Source organism: Phodopus roborovskii, unplaced genomic scaffold (genome assembly GCF_943737965.1).
Source record: "Phodopus roborovskii unplaced genomic scaffold, PHOROB, whole genome shotgun sequence".
Lineage (NCBI taxonomy): Eukaryota > Metazoa > Chordata > Mammalia > Rodentia > Cricetidae > Phodopus > Phodopus roborovskii.
This window is the reverse complement of record NW_026126469.1, coordinates 2,603,224-2,627,716: the sequence shown is the minus strand read 5'-3', so window position 1 is coordinate 2,627,716 and position 24,493 is coordinate 2,603,224. Positions and strand designations below refer to the sequence as shown.

The following is a 24,493-nucleotide window of genomic DNA, read 5'->3' as shown; positions in this document are numbered from 1 at the left end:
TTGTATTTAGGGTGGGGACTGGTTAAGATAGATTACTTAGGCCCCCTCAGGGTTATTTTATGGACCATCACAACTTATGTTTCCTATATAGTATTATTTTTCTTATAGAAAAAAAAATACCTGCTCATTTTTTATATTTTTTTTTCTTTCTTTTTTCTTTTTCTTTTCTTTTTTTTTTTTTTGCTTTTTCACAGAAATTCTTGCAACTCTGAGAGGTCATTCTGGCTTGGTGAAAGGGTTGACTTGGGACCCTGTTGGTAAATACATTGCTTCTCAAGCTGATGATCGAAGCTTGAAGGTATGGAGAACGCTAGACTGGCAGCTAGAGACCAGCATCACCAAGCCTTTTGATGAGGTAACTGGGGACAGTTGATTAGAATTTGGCCTCAGCCCCTGCTATGCTTCTTGAGCAGACAAGGAGCTAGCCATGGTTCGACTCTGTGAGTGCATACAGTCTAGGGGTCTGAGCTTTAGTTTTATGAATTAGGTAATTACAACTCTTTCCTTTTTAAGAAAGTGTTCAATGCCCAGCTTTGGAATAAAAAATATATATTGATCTTCCTCTTGCCTCCCTAATTTTCATGCTCTATCTTGTAATCTTCTTTTTCTGATAGCCTCCTTTCTGCTCCCATGTTTTGTGTTTTGTTGAGTGTTCTACTTTCTTAACGGCTCTTTTTCCCATTTTGTGGTCTCCTTTCCAGTTTCATGACCTATATTCACACACACACACACACATACACACACACACACTCACTGTCTTTCTAAGAGAGAACAAACAATATTTGTCTGAGTTTAGATTACTTTCCTTAATATAATAATTTCCAGATCTATCAATTTTTCTGCAAGTTTCAGAATTTGATTTTTCTGTGTAGCTGAATAAATTTCCTCTTTGTGTAAGTCTACCATATTTTCATTATCCATACATTTGTTCCTGGACATCTGGGTAATAATAAATATGGGTGTACAGGCCTCTCTGTGGTAGAGTGTAGAGTTGGGTACTTGCCAAGGAGTGATAAAGCTGGATCATACAGTGTTATAGTTTTTATTTTATTTTTTATTTTTGTATGTTTTTGGTTTTCAAGACGGTTTCTCTGTGTAATGGGTCTGGTTGACCTGGAACTCACTCTGTAGACGAGGCTGGCCTCAAACTTACTGAGAGGTCCTTTTGCCTCTGCCTCCCAAGTGCTGGGAAAAGGCATGTGGTACCACTGCCTGGAAGTTTTTAAATTTTTGAGACACCACTGTACTGATTTGTATAATGGCTGCACTATTTGCACCCCATCAACATTGAATAAGGGTTCTTTTCTCCCATACCCTTATCAGCATTTGTTACTGCCTCTGTTCTTGATGATGGACATTCTGACTGGGGAGTGTGAGGTGGAATCTCAAAGTAATTTTAATTTGTGTTTTCCATATGGCTAAGGATAGCAGACACTTTTTAAAGTATATAAAAGTATAAAAGTATTCTTCTTTTGAGTCATTCCCTTTATTAACTCATTTATTGATTAGCAGTTTTACTTTTTTTGGTATTTAGTTTTTGCATGAACATGGCTGTTGAGTTATTTACTGCCTCCTGGACACATTACCAGTGGCTATACTCCTGAAGAAAAATGGCTGTCTTTCCTCCAGCAGCCATTTGCAGTTCTTTTATATTCTAGATATTAATATATATATATATATATATATATATATATATATATATATATATATAAAAAGCAGTAGAGATTTTTCTCCCATTCTGTAGGCTGTCTTTTGCTGTGCTGATAGTTTCCTTTACTGTGTAGAAGCTTTTTGATCCTATTAGTTTATTCTTAGGGCCATTTCCTTTCTTGTTAGAGTACTTATTGGTAGATTTTTAAAGCTAAAGAGAACCTTGTAGCTGTCTTTGTAGCATTGTGTGCCTGACTTTTCTTATCTTGGGGAATTAGCATGAGTCACTTTATAGTATGGCCATGTGGAGGAGGCTCTCTTGGTAGGTTATTGTTGTGCTTTTGCTTTGTCTGTTGACATTCCCTCTATAGGCCAGCTGACCTCTTTGTTGGGAAAAATCCAGCTTGTACATGTGGAGAGAGATCAGACTGCAGTAGCTTCTGTAGTACTGGACCATCTATTTGCATTCTGATTTCATGTGGCTTCTGAGTAAAGATGACTGTTACTCACTAGACATTAAGTATCTTATGTTTGTAAAGCAGTATTAGGTATAGGGAAATAAAAAGAGATTGTGATGTTATGTCTCTCCTTGATGTTTATTGCCCATGGTAAAGGCAGAGATAACCTAGGTAAGGGATTATATCAGAGAAGACCTTGTAAAGCATACGACACAGGAATGAATATTTGCAGAGACAATTAATCGTTTGCTTATTGGCCATGGTCAGTTGAGGTAAGAAACTTAAAATTACATATTTAGCTCCCCCTGAAACAACACCAGCTGCTGGGGGAGGTCTAGGACTAAGGCCAGATTTCACCTTTCTTACCTTATCTTCCTTGCCCACAGCTGCCTGGTGTAATGGACGTGGCTACCACGCCTAGGGTTTCTAGAGGTCTTGTCTGCCAGGGATGGACTTTTGTGAGCTGCATTCCTAGAATGGCTGTCGGAGGGTCCTGCATGCCAGTGAGGTCTGCAGTGCTCTGTAGCCTCTGTTGCAGCTGTCCTCACAGAGGGTTAAGGAGATACTTCCACTGTGCTGGGCCCAACTCTGTTACTCTGGGACCATGAAGTAAGACCTTAACTCTGGTCTTGAAGGCTAACTCAGGTTGATCTTGCGTTTGACTCTAGACCTAGTTCTTGATTTTTGTAGGAGTAATCCTATGAAGGGATACCTGCCCCAACCATCAAGCCAACACAGGACTAGTTCCTTTCTACTGTGCTTATCTTATATAAGGGCTGTACAAACCTCCTCTCCTTCACAGGTATCCTCACTACTCTTAAGAAGTGGAGACAACCTCAAGGAAGTGGGTTGCAAATTACTGTCACCTACTGTGCTACAGGCACAGGTTCCAGTTTGGCTTATGGGTGTCTGTAGGTTTTTTTTTTTTTTTTTTTTTTTTTTCCCTTCAAATTGTTGCATTTCTTGAGGATGCTTTGTAGATACTCTGTGCTGGGGCTAACAGACTGGGCAGAAGCGGCAGACCAGTGGCCAGATAGATTTGGCCGAAGTAGAGCTGTTGGTTTAAAGTAAAGGAATGGTCTTTCTGCAGATTCTGTTTCTGGTGTTTTATATTCAGTCATGTGGGTAAGTGGCGACTGGATGATGTCACAGTTTATTTGACAGAGAGCTCTTTCTGCTTTGTCACATGGAGCAACTAGAGTTCAGGCAGAAATGTGGTGTGTATCCCATGAACATTTGTTTGTAAATCACAGTTCACTTTATCCTTGAGGCTAGAGTGTTTCTTGAGCTGCTTTTAAACTCAGATGTTCTTTACAGTGTGGAGGAACAACACATGTACTTCGGCTTAGTTGGTCACCTGATGGCCATTACCTGGTATCTGCCCATGCCATGAATAACTCTGGCCCCACTGCTCAGATCATTGAACGAGAGGGCTGGAAGACCAACATGGACTTCGTGGGGCACCGGAAAGCTGTGACTGTTGTGGTGAGTGTCCCTCATCTCAGAGATCCTAGATTGTCTACTGCAGGGATCTGTATGTGCCTTCCGAGCTCAGGGAGTACTGACTTCCCCTCTAAGACTGTGTCTCCTTAGACAGAGTAATGCACTCTGAGAGGCAGTGCATTATGGTGCATCATTCATCATTGTAAGCATGCTTGAATATCTTAAGGCTATTTTTTTTTTAATAAAACAGGATATGCATGTAGGATTGTTTTATATTGCCAAAGTCTAGAATGATAAATGTCTTCTGGATCAGTCTTAGGAATTTTGTAGCTCAGCACTGCCCTGTTTTTAGGTCTGTGCTTGCCCAGTTCCTGTGAACAAAGAGCATTCTGGGCACCCTTGAAATGCTGTGGTTCTTCTGTGTCCAGCAGCAGGGGATGCGTAGTTGACTGCCTGTGCTGAGAGCACTGGGGTGTGCATCCATTCTTTGCTCCTGCTTTCAGTGTTGGAGCCCAGGCTTTGTGTGCTTGGCAAGTGCTTTATCACTGAGTGTGGCTAAGCCTATGCATGCAGAGAGCCATTGCTTATCTTCTAAGCTTGAGAGAACATCTTCTACACTGGGTGAATTTAATTAGAATGTTTTGAGAGTGCTCAAGGCAGGCTATTAAGGAGTTACAAATAACCTCTTAGAACCTGGATTTTTTTTTTTTTTTAATGTAGAGTGACTAAATAAAAGAGATTGATTGATGGTTAGTTTCACAACAGTGAAAGATCATCCAGAACCTGATTACAATGGGCTTTTGATTACATGGGTGTTGTTGTTGTTGTTTTTTTTTAAGACAGGATTTTTCTGTTTAGACCTGACTATTTTGGAATTAGCTTTGTAGATCAGTCTAGCCTTAAGCTCACAGAGATCCACTTGCCTCTGCCTCTTGAGTACTGGGGCCAAAGTTGTGTGTCAACTTTGCCCAGCTTGATCACATGTCTTTTTTTTTTTTTTTTAAGATTTATTTATTATGTATACAGTGTTCTGCCTGCACACCAGAAGAGGGCATCAGATCTCATTATAGATGGTTGAGAGCCACTATGTGGTTGCTGGGAATTGAACTCAGGACCTCTGGAAGAGCAGTTTAGAGCAGTCAATGCTCTAAACCTTCGAGCCATCTCTCTAGCCCCAGATCACATGTCTTTTAAATTGATTATAAATAAATGTAATATACTATACCTTAAATTTTTTTTTAGGAATAAAATAGAATATTACCCTTTAAATTTGTTTTATGTTGGGAGGTCATGTTGGATTTTGTTTAAGACTAGGGCCTTCTTGATCAATGTTTGAAATTACTGATTCATATTTAGTACAGTGGTTCTGTGTCACTCTCTTATGTGTTCTTCAGCAGCTCTGTAAGAAAATGACACTCACCTTACCAGGACCCACAAACTTGCCAAGACTCTATAGTGTAATCAGTGGTTATAGAAAATCAAACCAAGGACATACACCTTCCACGTTCCATCTTGTCCAACATTTGTTCTTCTGGTCATTCTGGCCTGCCCTCAGGAGGAAAAACCACTTTATGCCATCTGGTATCAGACTCTCAAGATCTACCCTTTTCAGTTCTAAGAGCTCTACTTTTAATCTATGAACGTGGAACAGCTCTCACTTTGCGTTCCCATTTTTTATTAAGGCATCAGCTTTCTAGGCCAGCAGGCAATTAAGGAGGCCATTGTCCATCAAGTCAAATAAATACATGGAGGGGAGAAGGAATTAAGAGGACCCTTTAAGAAATATGTCAAGAGGCTGGAGACATGGGTCAGTGGTTAAAATCACTGACTATTTTTCCAGAGGAAGAGTTCAGTTCCTAGTACCTATGTGGCAGCTCACAGCCATCTGTAACTCCAGTTCCATAGATCCAAACACCATCCTCCACAGGCACTACAAGTTGTGTATCAGCATGCATGCAAACAAAACTCTCATACCAAAAAAAAAAAAATGTAGTGAGCAGGCCATGGCATGGTGTGTGAAGTCCCCTGGCAAGCTCAACTTGTCAGATCCCAAGGTGAGTCTGCTAGGTGAGGGTGGATTGAGAAGGTCAGTTGACCTGTCTACTGGCTTCATAAATAGAGTGTGTGGTAGTACTTCTTCAAAATTTGATTTTGCCATTTTATGCATTTACTTTTTGACCTTGAACTTTCATTTGCATCATTAGCAAAATACCTTATTGTAGTTTTCAAGGTGGAATCATGCATACTCAGTGCCAAGTTTGGGGTGTGGGCTGGGAATTTGGTGTGTTTCTGATGCTTGGTGTTCCTCTAGTTTCCTTCCTCCTGCTCTAATAAACAACCCACAGCAACTTGAGCAGGACGTGATTTATTTGGATTGCACGTTCTGACTGGAGAAGTCAGGGCAGGAAGCCATGGAGGAGTGCTGCTTCCTGGCTTGCTCTCCATGGCTTGCTCAACTTGCTTTCTTATACAACCCAGGACCACCTGCCCAGGGGTGGCACTGTTCCCCCTGAGATGGGCCCTCCCACATTACATCAATCATTAATCAAGTAAATGCACATAGACACACCCAAAGGTCAATCTGATGGCAGTTCCTCAGTTGAGATTTCTAGTTTGTGTCAAGTTGACAAAACAAACAAACAAACAAAAAAACAAAAACAAACAAACAAACTATTCAGTACCCTTAAGCATTGGTACTTGATTATTTATTTTAATCTTGGTTGTTTGGCTGTAGAAATTCAACCCAAAAATCTTCAAAAAGAAGCAGAAGAATGGGAGTTCTACAAAGCCCAGCTGCCCATACTGCTGCTGTGCTGTTGGCAGCAAGGACCGCTCACTCTCTGTCTGGGTAAGCACCTGAGCTTTGGTTCCAGGGGGGTGGGTTGTGGACTGGGATGATGGTGTATCTGGATGACTTGGAGGGAAGAGAGACCCACTATTTCTGATGTGCTGAGTTTATTCCTCACCCTGTACCTGGGGTCGGTCAGCTCCTTTTCAGAAACATGCTGGCTATCCTGCTATTTAGAGAGAAGCACTGGCACTGGGTACTGGCCTGGCCAAGAAAGGGCATCCTGAGCCCCAGCTAGACTGCCTTCAGTTGTATCACAGCTGACATGGTGTATTTGCTTTCTGCTAAGACATTCTTTGTGTCTACATATAACAGATAAGTATGTTCACCTGAAAGACACAGTTAAATGAATTGTCATGGATGTGTGTTCTAGTGTCACTACCACCTTAAATACTTCTAATCCCTATCGTTAGCAAGGCAACTTCGCTAATAGCCTTTCAAATGGATGAATGGATGAGTTTGGCCTGTTCTTGAACTCAATGTAAATGCTGTTGCTCAGTGCATACTTTTTTTTGTTTTTGTTTCTTTCTTTTAGTTTAGTGGGTTTTGAAATTCTTGTGTATTATATTTAACAATAGTTTTTTTCTTCCTCTTCTTATTGTGTAGGATTTAATTGTATGAACATATCATGAACTGTTCATGTGTTTTCCTGTGGACAAATATTAAGATTGTTTTAGTTGAGATGATGAGGTCTTTTTGTTAGGCCCATGTTGCCCTTGAGCTCCTCTTGCCATCCTGGCCTGTCAGTATTGACTTCTTTATGTAATCAGTTAGTACCTTCATTTACTTGTCCATTTGGTTAAGACTATATGTCTTGTTCTCCTTGATGGGCAGTAGCAAATAGCAGTAGTGCTGGAGGGAGGTGCTATTTAAGTCTTTTTGGACCTAACTCAGTGTGATCCATTGTGCAGATTCTCGGCATATATTTAGTGATGGGTTGAGAGTGAAAGTTAGGGCTTTGAAAGGTTAAATTCCTTATCACCAGAGGCTGATGTTCTGTGACCTGAGACAATTCCACATTCTCTATGGACTGTGGTCAACCACTAGCGTACATGCCAACATTCTGAAAGTCTCTCTGTCTGTCTGTCTGTCTTGCTCTCGCTCTCTCTCACACACACTTAAAAAATTAAATTAAACCTGTTTCTTCAAAAGCAGAATATATTTGAGGCTATGTATTTGGAAGTTACCCTCTGGCTACATACATTACAATTTGTACAGAGATATATTGCTGGAAGGGACCCAGGTAGCATTCACTTCACACCTACTCTGAATCTTTGTTCATGGCAGGCTCTTCTGGTGTCCCTCCTACCTCAGGCCAGAAAGGGTTTTTGCTTAAGGTTGATAGAATTCTGTGATCAGGTAGGTGTACATACTCTAGATATCCATGGGAAATGGACAAAGCTGTTGTTTTCTGGAAGCGGAATTATGGTGGGCCAAGATACTTAGTATAGGATCCAGGTAGCTCAGATTCAGTTTTCCCTTCAGCTCTCAGATGGTTGTATTTCATCCTTGTCCACACATGAGGCTGCAGGTGGCACAAGGGAAGGCCATGATTATATGAACAACAAATGCATTTTTTTTTTTTTTTTTTGGTAAAACCAATAGGAAATATTTATCAGTCAGCAGAGATTACATGATCTCAGTGTAGTACCTCACCTTTCTCAGGGTGAGCTTCTAAGCACCAGAAACATTTCCTAGGGTGACATACTTCAGTTAACAAGAACAGTAAGCCAGAAGCAGAACTATAGTAGCCAAAATGCAAAGTCAGTAAGTACATTTAGAGCCTTTCCCAGAAGTATGGACTCTGATGGATTAGGTCTTGTACAAATGCACCCTTACCACATCATCTACGGGACCTGAATCTGGGCCTGTATTCAAAGTAGTCGGGCACTGGTTATGTTAGAATGAGTAGCTGGTGAACACCTACTGAATATTATATAATCACCTGCAAAGATTTTCACCGGATATTCATTGACATGTTCATGGTATGTGGAATATAAAGATAGCCACACACATACTTTATTTTGAAGACTAAAATAAATATTTACAAGCTTATCAGTTTTTTAAAAAGACTTATTCTTATTTTATGTGTATGAGTTTTGAATACATGTCTGTATATGTATCATGTGTGTACCTCATTGCCTGTGAAGGCCAGGAAGAGGGTATTCTGGAACTTAAATTTTAGTTTATTGTTAGCTTCCATGTAGCTGCTGGGAACTGAGCTTGTTGTAAGACATTAATTTGCTTTAATCACTGAGTCATTTCTCCAGACTCCTTTCCCCATTTTATCTCTCTCTCCCTCTCCCTCTTCCTTTCCCTCCCTCCCTCTCTCTCTCTCTCTCTCTCTCTCTCTCTCTCTCTCTCTCTCTCTCTCTCTCTCTCTCTCTCTCTCTCTCTCTCTCTGTGTGTGTGTGTGTGTGTGTGTGTGTGTGTGTGTGTGTTTGCTTTCATGTGTTCATGTTTCAGTACATGTGTATTGTGGCCAGAAGGTGTTGGATCTCTTGGATCTGGAGTTACAGGGGATCTTGAGCCATCTGAAGTGGGTGTTAGAACTGAACTCAGGTCCTCTGGAAGAGCAGCAAGCTCTTGATTCTTGCTAAGCCATCTCTCCATCCCCTCACTGAAGTTTAACAGTTTACTTTGTGTTTGGACCAAGAACAGTTTGTATTGGTGTATGTTTGTGAGCTGACACACAGGGTGAGCTTGGATGATTTGTGTAACTATTTACAGGAGCCTTGGAGAATGTGGGCCAGAGCTCAGTGCCCAGAGAAGGTGAGCTGGGTACTTTCTGAGACCATCTCATCCTGCTCTGTAGATCCTCTGCTTTTGCTGTTGCTGAGTGTACAAAGCTGTCCCGTCGCTAGGCTGTAGCTTTTCTAGTGTGTGAATTCCTGCCAGGCTTTGGTTTTAGCTTGGGGTTTTGGCAGATGTGTCTGGATTGAGTTGAATATGCTGTATATGTTAGTGGAGGTGACTGAAACCCCTGGCACATAAAGATGGTTTACCTGAGTGCGTGAGCTCGTTCTCAGTGACTTTATTAATTTTGACTTTTTCCTCCCCATAGCTCACATGTTTGAAACGGCCTCTGGTTGTTATCCATGAGCTGTTTGACAAGTCCATCATGGATATTTCCTGGTAAGATGGATTCTTACTGCATACATTGCCTATAACAACATGAGACCTCTTGAGTATATTAGGGCCAGGCAGCTTGTTCACCTTCCGTTGGTAGTGCAGACCCCAAGGTACTGTTTGCTCTCTACTCAGGCAGCAGCAGCAGTTCTGTCCTGCTGCTGTGAGAGTCACCACAGGTAAGATTTGTTAGGGAAATATTGCTTGGATAAACTGAGTTTCTGGCAGGTTTATAGCAAATATGCTTCTCAAGATTTATAAAACAGGAATTGAAAATGTTTAGAAAATTTGGTAGGTAAGCAATTCTTTGCACTGGTGCTCAGCCCTAAAGGGCACCAAAGGCTGTGATTATTGCCCTTCTTTGTCTGCCCCTATGCTCAGGTCACAGAAGGGAGCCTTGAGCACCTTGATGGTTCAGTGGTGTGGTGGACTACCATCTCAGGCTCATTGTCCCACCTAGGCTGCTGACAGCTATCTCTCTTTCAGGACTCTGAACGGGTTGGGTATCCTGGTATGTTCCATGGATGGCTCTGTGGCATTCCTTGATTTCTCCCAGGATGAACTTGGAGACCCCCTGAGTGAGGAGGAAAAGGTAGGTTGTGGCTTAGGAGCTGCCACAGTAGCTCTTAGGCCCTTTTAATTGGGTTCTCTTCTTACAGAAGATATAGACACATGTTTGCTTTTTATACATTATACAATCCTTTTTGAAGAAAAAAAAAAAGGATTAGTAATAAACACTTATGTCAGAAGTAAGTATTAGAACAAAGAATAAAATGAGCATCTCTGCCTAAGCTGAGATAGGCAGTCTCCATAAGGAGGTTTCCACTCTGGGAGAGAGTTTAAGTCACTTCTGTGGGTTCTTGTGCATGTCACTGTCTTCATTCTATTGTTTTATAGTAGCAGTTGTGTGACCAATATATACTGGCCGTTCTTAGCATCTGTGCCAGGCTCTGGGCCAGATAGAGGCTTTGCATATCATTCAAGCTACAATTGCTGGGTGCAGTAGCATGCATCTTTAATCCCAAAGAGGCTGAAGAGACTTCAGTGCCAGCCTGGGCTCTACAGTGAGTGAGGCTAGTTTAAAATGAACACAACAAAAATATGCAAGGCGAGGCTTGTAGACACTGGGGATCGAGTCTAGAGCCTCATACATAGTAAGCAACATGGTGAGCAAATGCTGTACCCACTGAGTTCCAGCTTTAGCAGTTTATATTTAAGGTATTTTAAAGAATGTCTGTAAGGTATTCTTGAGGCATACCAAGGGACAGACTTTTTTTTTTTTTTTTTAATAAAAAGTTAAAAAAAAAAAAAATAAAGTTGAAAACTTGGTAGAAAACTTGCCAAGACATTCTTTGTACCTAGAGACCAAATCCAATTATTGAAAAGTAGGAACTGGAATAATCCAATGATTATATGGAGATCTGTTTGTTATTGTTTCTTAACATTGTGTTTGACTTGTGCCCTCTTTTTTCCTAGTTTGTATTTTTTCCTCCTTTCTTCCTCAGTTTCTCTGTAACCCATTTCTTCCTAGATGCCATAATAAAGGACTAGTTATTTTATAAAAATAACATTTATAAAGCAGGTCTCATCTGTTTCATTGATGAGATAACTAAGCCTAAGAAATAGCATGGCTCGTTGTCAGGACCATTTTGTCCTTGGTACAAGAGTGAATATGTGAACTAGGCCTGCTGCCTTTGAGCCAGGCTCCTTCACCTATGTCTCTCCTCAGAGCATGGGGCCACCCTATACTTCTGTACGGGCTTTGGGAAAGGCTCTGCTTTACCTGCTGTAGACACAGAAACTGTTCTTTCTACCGACAGACTTTTGCCACCGTTAATGGGGTATTATATCCATTTGTCTGAATGGAGCTCTGTGGAAGCCCAGAGCAGGTCAGCAGCTATCCTCTTAGTGATGCTGTTGCTGGGGGTAAGCTATTCTTAATCTCCTGTGCGACGCCACCACCCTCAACTGAGATGTAAATCCCTGGGGTGGAGCTCTACCTTATGCACTGTGTCTGGAATGGGGGGCAGCCTGTCCACTTTTTTTTTTTTTTTTTTTTAAAGGAGTAAATTTCTGAGTGATCTCAAATCTTCATTCTGCTTTTTCCCTGTTATTAACGACTGTTGGATCCTTCATTGCCTCTTGGAGAGTCACTGTGAGAGTGTATGGAAGAATCCTGTGTTTCTTATCATTTCCCAGATCATTGGCAGTGAACCTTTGCTTAAGGAACTCTAGAAAAATTTTGGCTTGAGATTTCAGAGGTTGGATATGAAAGAGTGGACAGGAGACAGGATGGTAGAGGGGAAGATTCCTGGGACTACCCAGGTCCTGCAGGACTTAGTCTCAAAATTCCTGTTGTAGAAAGCTGCTTACTAACTGGATATCATCTGGCATGAGGCAGATACCCATTAACTGTAGTTCCTATCACCTAGGGATAGACAGGCAGGATACAGCACTGTCATTTGCACATCTTCCTGTGTATCCACTTCTTGACATGTTTTTATGAAAACTGTTTGCTATGGTGTTCTGAGATGCGGCCCCTCCTTTCCTGAGGTTCCTGTCTAGCTCCTTATGGCATAGGATTAACAAAGGCCTAGGCCTGGGAGGATATCTTGCTTGGAAGGACCATGATGGGGGAGCTGAGATGCCTCCTGTGCTCTTGAGATACAATGCTAGTTGCGTGGGGGATATCGTGCTGTGGTGGCTGGCATCCACAAGAGCAGAGAGAACAGGTTGGTGAGAGTGCTGAGGGTTCAATGTAAAAGATGATTTCTTGTCAGGATCTCACTGTAAGTCCATAGGAGGCTATAAATGTCTTGTGAGAGATGAGAGATTTTTAACAGATATGTCTAATCAGTGACAGGCAGTTGAGTGGGAACTGATGGTGAGCTGGCCTCCTGGGCTGTTCTGCTTTTAGAACCAGGAGAGTCAGCACTGGGTAACTATGGCCATGTGATGCTCATACCCATGTGTCAAACCTCTCCCTACTTCCTACAGAGCCGCATTCACCAGTCCACCTATGGCAAGAGCCTGGCAATCATGACTGAGGCCCAGCTTTCCACAGCTGTTATCGAGAACCCTGAAATGCTCAAGTACCAGCGGAGACAGCAACAGCAGCAGTTGGACCAGAAGAATGCCACAGCTAGGGAGACAAGCTCAGCATCCTCAGTCACGGGTGTGGTCAATGGGGAAAGTCTGGAAGATATCAGGAAGGTGAGGGCATGGTCCAGTGACACTAAAGACATTAGCACATGCACAGAGACAGGGCAAAGGGAATGAACAGATGGAACATAGCTCAGGAGGCCCACACAGGGTACAAAGATAGAACCAGGGCATGAATGGTAGTGAAGAGGGCATGTGGCAAGTGTGGGGCTGGACCTATAGCCAGCTGGGACCACACTAATGCAGGCTTGAAATACTGTCATGAGAGGTTTTTACCCCCAGGGAGCCATAGAAAAGGTTGTCCTTTGCAGGAACTGCAAGGCCTCCTCTACTCTCTCTCTAGGCAATTGTAGATGCTGAGAAATTAGATTACTTGCCCTCAGAGTTGTATGAGCTCCCTTTCTTCTGGAAGCCTGTATTTCTCTGGTGGATAGGGATAATGGGACTGGGCAGCGTGAGAGACATGGAGCTTACTGAGAACTTAGGTTCTGTCCAGGAGCTTAGGGAGGTCAGGCAGTGAGTCCCAAGTCACTCTGATGGAATGGATGTGTGACAGGGAACACAGTTAGAAGCCTTCCATGAAAGGAGGCAGCTGTGAGAAAGTCAGCATGGAAGCCGGCATGGTGGGTCATATGTATATTTCTAGCACCTGGCATGCTGAGGCAGGAGGATCACTGCAAATGTGAACCCGGCCTGGGCTGTATAATGTGTTCTAGTTCACAGAGTGGTATAGAGTGACACTTTTTTTTTTTTTTAAATAAATTTAAAATAAATAAAGTTGGTTTTCAAATCACCATTTTGTGATTGATGAATGTGGCTCACAGGTTTAGACCTTAATCCCAAGGTCCCTGTAGTACCTAATGGCTATTGAATGTCATGTGTTTATAACCTAAGTCTGGTCATGTCTGGTACTGATGACAGGGAAGAAGGCTCTTAGAGCCAGTTCATCTAGAGCTTTGTTTTTGCTTCTTCACTGTGTTTAAAATCAAGCACATGCCTTCAAGAACATGTCTGTGCTTGAGAGCTGCTTGACCAACAAGGTTACAAAAGAGTTAGAAGACATCTCCTTAACGGTCTTTATTTTTCATCATGACATGCCCATATTTAGTGCATATACCCTAACAGCGAAATAGACAGAAGCACAAATACTGCCTGATGACATAGGTTCAGAGAGGAGAACAGTGGGTGCCAGGGGCTTGGAACACAACATGAACACAAGTCTCTGTCCTGAGTTCTGTTGTGCAGTGTGAAGACTGCAGTTATTAATACTGTAGTTCATACTTATTTCCTAAAATAGCTAAGTGTTTTCATTATAAAGGGAAAAGAAAAAACAACTTTATTTTTTGATATTTGGATGTGGTTACTTGGAAATTTGTATTCACTTATTTGACTCTACTTTGCCAGAATCTTTTGAAGAAACAAGTGGAAACACGGACAGCAGATGGCCGCAGGAGAATCACACCTCTCTGCATAGCACAGCTGGACACTGGGTACTCATTCGTTCACCAAGCTTTCTGTGACCTTGTCTGGGGAGGTCTTCTTTTCTTCTTTTGCCAGTTAGCCAGCTAGGGTCTTGGAAGACTCTGGGGCCAACATGGGAGTATGAGAGTCAGGTCCAACTGCCTCATGCTCAAATCCCATAAAGCTGCCCACATACACATGTGGAAGCGTAGGAACTGAGTGGCCTAAGGCCAGGATGTCTCCATTTGTTGGCCACCTACTCTGCCTTGCTGTTGGCAAGGTACTGCAGGACAGGAAAGGAAGTTACATGTTCTCCCTGATTGTGAACGATAGTTGGAAAATTAGAAAGATAGTAAAAACTTCATTCTGCAGCTTCTGTTGTCATCTTGATATCTGTATTTCCAGTCTTGCCCACTGTTTCTGTATCTTGACCTTTCATCCACTAAATAAATAGTCCTCTAAAGCATTGCTTGCTGATTATCTAGATTCCTGTCGTTCGAATGCACCACGAGTTAACGAACCAGCTTCTTAATTGTAGACTTCTAGTTGTGTTCAGTTCTTGTGACTGTTAATCTTTGAACACACACGTGACTGGCCTCTTGGGTAATTCCTGAAGTGAAACTGATGGACAGAGGGTAGGGCTCTGAGATACATGGTTTGCTCTGTAGAGGCCTCTTTACATTTGTTGTCTGAATATGTGTGGTCAGGCATGTGTTTGTACTGATTAGTCTCTGGAAATGATTAATGCCAAATCAAAGGATACCGAGGCCTTTTGGGAGAGCAGTAGACCCCGTTGTCAGCTGGCTCTGAGTTTAAGACCCACACAGTGATCCACTCAGGGCATCAGGACATCTTTCACAGAGACCATACAGTAGTCTTGTACATTTTGCAGTTGCCCATCCATGAATTGTTCAGGTTTTCCTTGTCTCTCTCGAAAGCTAAAGAGGCTTAATTCATTGTGCTAACCCTGACTCTTAGGCTAGGTGTACCAGGTACCTGGTTCAGAATTTGCTTTCATGACTCCTTTCAGAGGGGGTATTTGAACTTTACTACCCTATACCCCTTTAGAGGAGTAAGGCCATTTGCCTAATTTTTATTAGAATCAAGTGTGGAAATGTGCTTTGAACACACTACAGGCCTGTGGTAGGCAGTGGTGGGGCACCTTGATTCAGTGAATCTTTCCATGCCTTACGTGGAAGTTTACAACAGTGAAGAGGCAGAGGAGATAGGGCCTTTCTGACTGGCACTTAATTCTACTATCAGAACTTGATTATTTTTGTTAAAGCTTTTTACCCTTCTGATTCCTATGTCAAAACACCTAGACATGTAGCAAGTTATTAGTTAATAAAGAATAAACAAATTTGCAAGGTAATTATAAGTGGAAAATAATCGAAAATAAGAATGAACCAAAAAACCAGGAGGTGGTAGCTCACGCCTTTAATCCTAGAACTCAGGGGCAGAGGCAGGTGAATTACTGTGAGTTCGAGGCCAGCCTGGTCTACAAAGTGAGTACCAGAACAGCTCGGACTGTTATATAGAGAAACCCTGTCTGGAAAAACTAACATAAATCCAAAAAACAAACAAAAAAGAATCAAAAGGATGAGAGACTTTGCTAAACTCTGAAAATAAATTTATATATGTATATATAAATACAAATAAAATTATGAAAATTGAAATATTGCTAGAAAAGAATTGTGTTTACTCTCCAGATTAGGAAGCCTTCACAGGAGAATTCTAACATGTTGTATATTCTAGTACACAAATAACAAAGAAGCTTACATCCATATGTAACACAGGTGGTGATTCACTGGTGTATCACATAGTCCCAACTGTTCAGGAGACTGAGGCAAGATGAACACTGTAGCTCAGGCTTGGACAGCATAGACTTGGTTATCACAAATTGCTTAATACATTTTAGGTCCAGGCCCATGTAGTTTCTGGATGTCAGTGCAAAATCTTAAATAACACAGTAATATGGAGAACCTGATAATGTGTTGAGATGCTAATATCAGGGCTATAGAGCACTGTAGATGCTAATATCAGCACTGTAGAGGCAAAGGAAGGCAGAAATCTGTGACTTTTAGGCTTGTCTTGTCTGCATAGGGATTTCCAGGCCAGCCAGGTCAGCATGCCTATCTCAGAAAAACAAAAACAAAACAATCAAATAAGGCTTATTTTAGCTAAGGATTTCAATATTGTTGAAATAATCTGTCTACTCATCAGCTGATCAAAACAAATAAATGGAATAATCACCCCCTAGAGGTATTTTAAGAGGCATTTTGATAAAATTCAGCAATCTTTTGACTTAAATTTAATTAAATGAAAGTAGGTAGGAGCTTCATTAAATAGTAAATAGTCTTCTGTCATAGTACATTTAGGGATGAAGTGACTTTTTACTCCCTTGATCATTATTTAATGTTCCTCTTGAGGCTTTTTGTAGTTAGTCAACACTGAGCTCCAAAGGACAACATGAAACATGTTATACAAAGTCGTTATGATCTCAAGAGATGCCCTGGGCATGTTGTGGATAGCAGAAGAGAGTACTAATGCTCATTGTGCTGTTTTATGCTGCTTTCCTGCATTTAGGAAGGAGAGGCAATCCAAGCTACAGAGTAGGCCCTGTCCTGAAGAATACTTGTTAGAAAGAAAGGAAATGAGATAAGTAATACCTTTAGAAGCAGTTCCTTCAGAAGATATAAAGGAAGGAATTGCATTCATAAATGTGTTTTTTCTTTCTTTTTTAAAAGGCAGTATCTGACTATGTTGCCCAAGCCAGTCTTGAACTTGGAGGTACAAGTAACCTTTTCACCTTACCCTCTTGAGTATCAGGGCTTATAGATGTATATTACCAGGTGTAGCTAGGAAATGTAAATCTGAAGAAAAATTTAAGGATTCTACTTAGTGGGCTGGGGAGATAGCTCTGTGGGTAAAGTACTTGCCACACAAGGTTGAGGACCTGAGTTCCTATTCCCAGCATCTGAGTAAAACACAGGTTGCTAGTGTGTTTCTCTCTGTGTGCTGTAGTGTGTGTGTGTGTGTGTGTGTGTGTGTGTGTGTGTGTGTATGTGTGTGTATGTGCGCGTGCGCGCGCACACACACACACACACATGCAGATAGATCTTTGAGGGCTTACTGGCTGGACATTCTAGCTGAACTGGTGAACTTCAGGTTCAATGTGAATGATATTGTCTAAAAAGGAAACGGATATAGAGTGGTTTCCACATGTGCATTTGTAGACACATGTACTTCTTTCAGAATTCTGAGAGACCTAAAGAAAACTCAACAAAATAAAAGTAGAAAGATATGCTACTAAATAACTAAGATGACTGAGTATCAAGACTGCCAGTTATTGCTAAACAAATTTGATCTGAACCAGGAGAAATAACTGTAATTTTCAGAATTACAAAGGTTATTATGAAGTTATATGGAGAAATAGTAATATTTCAGAAGGGGGGGGGATACCAACTAACCAACCAACCAAACAAACAAACAAACAAACAAATGAAAAAACCAGAGTGTTGAGTAGGTAAAATTAACTCTACCAGAAATTAAAATATAAAAGGTAGCATGTTTTAAACCAGGGGAGTAGGCAGACCAATGGAATATAATACAATTTCCAGAAATGGCTCAAATATTCAAGGAAGTTTGTGTGTGGGTGTTGGTGTGCATGTGCAAGTGTTTGTGCACATGTGGAGGCAGAAGCTGTCATAGGGTGTTTTCCTCAGTTGCTCTCTACTGTATTTTTTGAGACAGGATCTCTCCCTGGACCTGGAGCTTGCTAATTCAGCTAGACTGGCTGGCCAACAAGCACTAAATGCTTTGTCTTCACCTCCCCAGCACTGGAATTACAGGCACATGGCATGGTACTTGGCTTTTTATGTGGTTGTTGGATATCTAAACTCAGGTCTTCATGATTTTGTGGGAAGTAGTTTACCAACCGAGTTATCTCACTACCCACTTCAAGGGAGGTTTCTTTTTCTTTCTTTCTTTCTTTCTTTTTTTTTTTTTTAAAGGAGGAAAAAAAAAAAAGGACAAGGTCTCAGTATGTAGCCCTGGCTGGCCTGGAACTCATCATGTAGACCAGGCTGGCTTCAAACTCATAGAGACCCACCTTCTTTTGCCTCATGATTGCTGGTGTTACTTTACCAGAGTCCATTGAAAAATACTTTTACAATATCATAAGTAAAAGATGTCTTCCATAAATGATATAAACTTTAACACACACCAAAATGACTTTGTTTCAGCCAGGCTAAAATCTTATACTAACAAAAACTTATTCTGTTCCCTTCTAAGTCAGATGTTTTTATAGGAAAAATTTTAATGTTGTGTCAAGATAACTAGATCAAAACCATAGTAAAATACTACTTATTATCTATCAAAAGGACAGATAGCAAGAAGTTTGATAAAACTGAGTTGGGGCCTTGCAGGGCAGGTCTGTAATTATAGCTCCTTGAGAGGCCTGCCAAGCCACAGATTGAATTCACTGCCAGCCTTCATAACCTACTAAATATTATAGCTCAGTGTTACTACACTTGCTTTGCATATGTAAGGCGCTGGTTCTATCCGAGTACCACAGAACCAACCAACAAATGAATACAGCCACCACCACCAGCATGACAACCAAAAAAAAAAAAAAAACTCTGTTAGCTTGTGGGGCATCAGGCATTCTCCTAGAGGTTTGTAACTTAATCACTCAGGAGAGAGCTTGAGAAATGCTTGTGAAAACCATGTGTAAACATTACATTTGCTGTTATGACTACATTTCTTCCACGTATCCCGCATTGCACAGCAATGTACTTCCTTATCTTTGAGCAGCTACTATGTGCTCTGTATATGTACTGCCAATATTCTTTAATCCCATCATAACCCATTGGAAAGAGTCTAAGCACTTGGAGATGAGAACTTGAGGCACAGTGGAAGTGACTGAAGTGCTCAAATGTATAAGCTTGCAGTTGTCCATGGAGTTACCCTAGTTAGTTTGCTTTAGGTCCCTCAGTCTCAACGCTTATACCTCCTGTTGGGGCAGTATGTCACAAAAGCAGGGAGGTAACCCTGCTTCTCAGTAGAGGCTATTTTAAGTAAATTACATTCTCATTCAATAGAAGGGAAACCTCTGTAGGTGCCGTAGGGCACATGTAGGCTCAGTAGCCTGGCTGTCTTTTTGCAGTCTTATGTGTTTACTAGTTTACTTTAGTGTCGATTAAAGTATGTTAAGTACTTTGTCTTTTAAAGGTTTTTTGTTTTTTGTTTTTGTTTTTTTTTTTTGGAAGACAGGGTTTCTCTTTGTGTATTTCTGGCTGTCCTGGACTCATTCTGTAAATCAGGCTTCTTTGTAGACCATGCTGGCTTTGAACACAGATCGGCCTTCCTCTGCCTTCATTTTAAAAACAACTTTCCAAATTACCCATTCCTCAAAACCCAGAAAAATGTTTTTTTAGAAATTATGAAATACTAGATGTGACATTTCTGTGCTGATTTACTTTTCCTTGTTAATGACAGGGACTTCTCCACGGCATTCTTTAACAGCATCCCACTCTCCAGCTCCCTGGCAGGCACCATGCTCTCCTCTCCTAGCAGTCAGCAGCTGCTGCCACTGGACTCCAGTACACCCTCCTTCGGCACCTCAAAACCTTGCACAGAGCCAGTGGCAGCCACTGGTGCCAGGCCTACAGGCGAGTCTGTCAGTAAGGACAGGTTAGTAGACACCAATGATCAGTCATATCCTTGGGGAAAGTTCAGGTTTGGTACATGGTTCCAGAGATAAGAATTCCATTGTATTCTTAGTTCATGGCCACTTCACTAGAAAAAAGGGAAGAAATGCTTGATTTCAAATGAGGGTCTTAGATGGGAGGATTTGTATAAATTAGTCTCTGAGACTGTGTGAACTTGACAGAGAAGCTGGCTGACAGTAAAGCTGCAAGGGGACATGCCAGTGCAACACTGCCTACAAGATCCCACTTTCTGGCAGCTCTAGACCGGAGATAGCCTGATATTTCTGGCTGTGGCCTCCATTGTGCTATGAGTTTTCACAGTTCATCATGGCTAGGGTGATCCTGTGAACATGTAGATTCCCTATCACACTTAGAATCAAATTCACTCAGAGTTCTTGTCTTCACTGCCAATCCTATCTAGTCAGGGCTAGATGAGCATGAGTAAGAGCCAAGACTGAATATTAGCTACATTCCTACTCTGGGCTATACACTATAAGGACCAGGTGTGTGTGTGTGTGTGTGTGTGTGTGTGTGTGTGTGTGTGTGTGTGTGTGTGTATTTGATTGACAGGTCCTTGTCCACCAATAGGGAAGAGGCAACTACCAGGTTGCAAGATACCTTTCAGGGTCCTTTTGCAGAGAAGGCTGTTTGTTGCAGGAGCTTAGCAAGCAGATTTTGTTGAGACTTTTCAGAATGTGTTTCTCCCAGAACCCATACAAGACAACCAGAGAAATCTGGGAGCCAGAACAATATCAAAAACAGAGCCCCATCCTATTTTGAACTCAGTATCCTGGGCTTTTCTCAGAGGGGAGACAGAAGGCTTGTGACTTGGATTTTAGGAAGATAGTTCCAGTAGGTGTGGGGCTCAAATTTAACCAGCACTAATCATATCTGATAAAGGAGAATGCTTCTCTGTCAGCAGAACAAATTTTGGGTTATTGCATCCTCCTCCTTTGGGGCTTTGGCATGAAGGCATCAAGCAACAGTTGTTACTGCTCATAGGAAACAGTGAGTGCACATCAGAGAGGAGAAAGTACAGCATGGTATTCAGGAAGCAAAGCAAAGGGTGTCTGGGGAGGACAAGTGCCACCAGAGCTGAGCAGGTTTTTGTGGGTTAGAACTAGAGATCATGGAGTAGGATAATGGCCAAGCATCTGGTATGAGAATGGATATAGACAGATGGAAGTAGAGTGACCTGCATAAGGTAAGCCAAGGCCTGGTAGCTTTGCTCAGGAATTTGGAGAGGTTTGAACAGGAGAAAAGCTGGACAAGCTATTCTAGTGAGCAATGAGTAGGGCCACTTAGGACCAAGGGGATTAGGGTAAATGAAGGGCAGGATTAGTTTAGGACTTCAGACCCCTCAGGTTTTCCTCCCTAGAGCCACAATGGAAGTCGCAAAGCTAGTGGTTGAGTCACTTGGGGTAGACATGCTGTATTCAGGTTGTGGAGACCCAGTATATAGTCTAATGCAAAAACTGTCAGAACAACACAAAGGGAAAATGTGAATGCATCTGCCCTTGAACTTCTCACATAGACTTACAGAATTCTAATGCATGAACATTAAAAAAATAGAAACATCATATTTTGAGGATTTCTCATATTTGTACAAAGTTTGATGCTTATGCTTCTTTAGTTAGGCTCCAAATTATATAAATCCTAGACCTCTAAGTCCTTTGTTGATTGTGTTTGATGAACCTCCTGTCTTTACTCTTCAGTATGAATGCTACCTCTACTCCTGCTGCATTGTCACCTTCCATGTTAACAACCCCATCCAAGATTGAACCCATGAAAGCATTTGACTCTCGATTCACGGAGCGGTCCAAAGCCACACCAGGTGCTCCTTCCTTGACCAGTGTGATCCCAACAGCTGTTGAAAGGTGGGTGGTAGATGTTATCATTTCCCAGATCTTCTACCATGCATCCTGGATCCAGAGGCCTCTGTGAGTGGCTGCTAAAAGTGGGGAGGTGGCTGGAAGGAGCTGTTGGGAGGATACTGTGATCTAAGGATAGCAAAGGAAGAGTTCCAAGAACCAGGTGTTCTAGCCTTCTGAGACTACTCTCCTTTGAATGGATCCCAGAGTTTGTGCAGAAGTGGGGCATAAGTATGTTTGACGAAATAGAGGGCTCTAATATCAAGTTTTTCTTAGAAGGTGAAGTATGACATGAGATCAAATGAAGTTTTTGTAGGACATATGACCCTCTAAGTTCTGCAGACTTGGTATGACTTGTCTGTTTCTTCTGTCTTCCTAACAGACATCAGCCAAAATACATAGGTTGTGATTTTCTTTTAATTTCTTGGAGTTATGGAATTGTGTCCTCCTGATGTAGCTGGGACAAGCTTCTGCCATTGGCACTAAGTTGACTGCCTCCTGGAAGGGCCCTCTCTAGACCTGCCACAGTGAGGAACTCATTGCATATCCTAGTGATTTAGAATCTAAAAGAACTAGTCACAGACTGTTCAGTGAGTCGTAGAGTTGTCCACTTGTGGATATATCATCTGTGGGCAGTAAGGGCCTGGTAGTCCAAGATAGAACCACCCTTATCTTTGTTGCCTACAGTTAAATGCAGGGACATTGGGCAGAGTCTATTGCAGTGGGTACTTAGCCTATAGATGTCCAGTAAGATGGACATTTGTATGAGGTCTGTTCTTGATGATTGGCATGTCTGAAAAACTGCAGTGGGCAGTTTCTGAGATGTTCCTTGTCTAATAACTGCTTGTATACTTTTGGTTTGCTCTTAGAGAACAGTCCCCAGAGGTCAGCATAGGTTTGCTGCTTTATGAAGTTGTTGTTGAGTCTAGTATTCCAATTGGATGTAATCATTTTTGTATTCACATGTTATCTTTTTATTTACTGATTTCTTTATCCAGCCATAAGGAAAATCTGAAAAACTTGATACTAAGCACATTGAGATGCTAGATCAGCACTTATGAGGCAGAGGCAGGAAAATTGCTGCAAGTTTGAGGCCATACTGGTTTACACAGCAAATACTAGGCTATCTGGGGACCCCTGTCTCAAAACAAACAAACAAACCCAAATCTCTAAAATATGTCATTATTCACAGTACCTATGACATAAAGTCTGTGAATGAACAAAAAATCCAAGCTGGTTGGTGGTGGCGTATCCCTTTAGTTCCAGCACTTGGGAGGCCACAGAGTGAGTGTCAGGACAGCCAGGACACTCTTACTTTCTTTTTAAAACTTTACAAAGTATCAGGCCTCCTTACAGCTTTTTTATACATCATTAGTTTGGGTTGGTCCTGTATCCTCTTGCTCTCCATCTTTCTGCTCTTTACTCTTGCTTAACCTTTTGACTCCTGGTATTCCTCCTCCTCATTCATACCACATGCATTGTACTTCCCTCCTCCGTATCCATACCACATGCATTGTATCTTCTCTTCCTCATTCATACCACATGCATTCTACTTCCCTCCTCCTCATTCATACCACATGCATTCTACTTCCCTCCTCCTCATTCATACCACATGCATTCTACTTCCCTCCTCCGTATTCATACCACATGCATTGTACTTCCCTCCTCATCCATACCACATGCATTGTACTTCCCTCCTCCGTATCCATACCACATGCATTGTACTTCCCTCCTCCTCATCCATACCACATGCATTCTACTTCCCTCCTCCGTATTCATACCACATGCATTGTACTTCCCTCCATATCCATACCACATGCATTGTACTTCCCTCCATATCCATACCACATGCATTGTACTTCCCTCCATATCCATACCACATGCATTGTACTTCCCTCCTCCGTATTCATACCACATGCATTGTACTTCCCTCCATATCCATACCACATGCATTGTACTTCCCTCCATATCCATACCACATGCATTGTACTTCCCTCCATATCCATACCACATGCATTCTACTTCCCTCCTCCGTATTCATACCACATGCATTGTACTTCCCTCCTCATCCATACCACATGCATTGTACTTCCCTCCACATCCATACCACATGCATTGTACTTCCCTCCTCCTCATTCATACCACATGCATTGTATTTCCCTCCTCATCCATACCACATGCATTGTACTTCCCTCCTCATCCATACCACATGCATTGTACTTCCCTCCTCCGTATCCATACCACATGCATTGTACTTCCCTCCTCCTCATCCATACCACATGCATTCTACTTCCCTCCTCCGTATTCATACCACATGCATTGTACTTCCCTCCATATCCATACCACATGCATTGTACTTCCCTCCATATCCATACCACATGCATTGTACTTCCCTCCATATCCATACCACATGCATTGTACTTCCCTCCTCCGTATTCATACCACATGCATTGTACTTCCCTCCATATCCATACCACATGCATTGTACTTCCCTCCATATCCATACCACATGCATTGTACTTCCCTCCATATCCATACCACATGCATTCTACTTCCCTCCTCCCGTATTCATACCACATGCATTGTACTTCCCTCCTCATCCATACCACATGCATTGTACTTCCCTCCACATCCATACCACATGCATTGTACTTCCCTCCTCCTCATTCATACCACATGCATTGTATTTCCCTCCTCATCCATACCACATGCATTGTACTTCCCTCCTCATCCATACCACATGCATTGTACTTCCCTCCT

At 41.8% G+C, this 24,493-nt stretch overlaps 1 protein-coding gene across 5 annotated transcripts in view; it reads left to right on the top strand.

Annotated features, from left to right (window-relative positions):
• The window catches only part of LOC127226881 (protein HIRA), a 78,175-nt gene that overhangs the window by 36,120 nt on the left and 17,562 nt on the right, over nucleotides 1-24,493 (top strand). For all 5 annotated transcript variants that reach the window (XM_051190998.1, XM_051191001.1, XM_051191000.1 and 2 more), the window contains 9 exons: nucleotides 195-355; nucleotides 3,426-3,593; nucleotides 6,286-6,399; nucleotides 9,464-9,534; nucleotides 10,015-10,120; nucleotides 12,526-12,741; nucleotides 14,095-14,180; nucleotides 19,651-19,845; nucleotides 21,578-21,739. In XM_051190998.1, coding sequence (XP_051046955.1) covers nucleotides 195-355; nucleotides 3,426-3,593; nucleotides 6,286-6,399; nucleotides 9,464-9,534; nucleotides 10,015-10,120; nucleotides 12,526-12,741; nucleotides 14,095-14,180; nucleotides 19,651-19,845; nucleotides 21,578-21,739 — 1,279 coding nt within the window. The remainder of the gene's footprint in view (nucleotides 1-194; nucleotides 356-3,425; nucleotides 3,594-6,285; nucleotides 6,400-9,463; nucleotides 9,535-10,014; nucleotides 10,121-12,525; nucleotides 12,742-14,094; nucleotides 14,181-19,650; nucleotides 19,846-21,577; nucleotides 21,740-24,493) is intronic.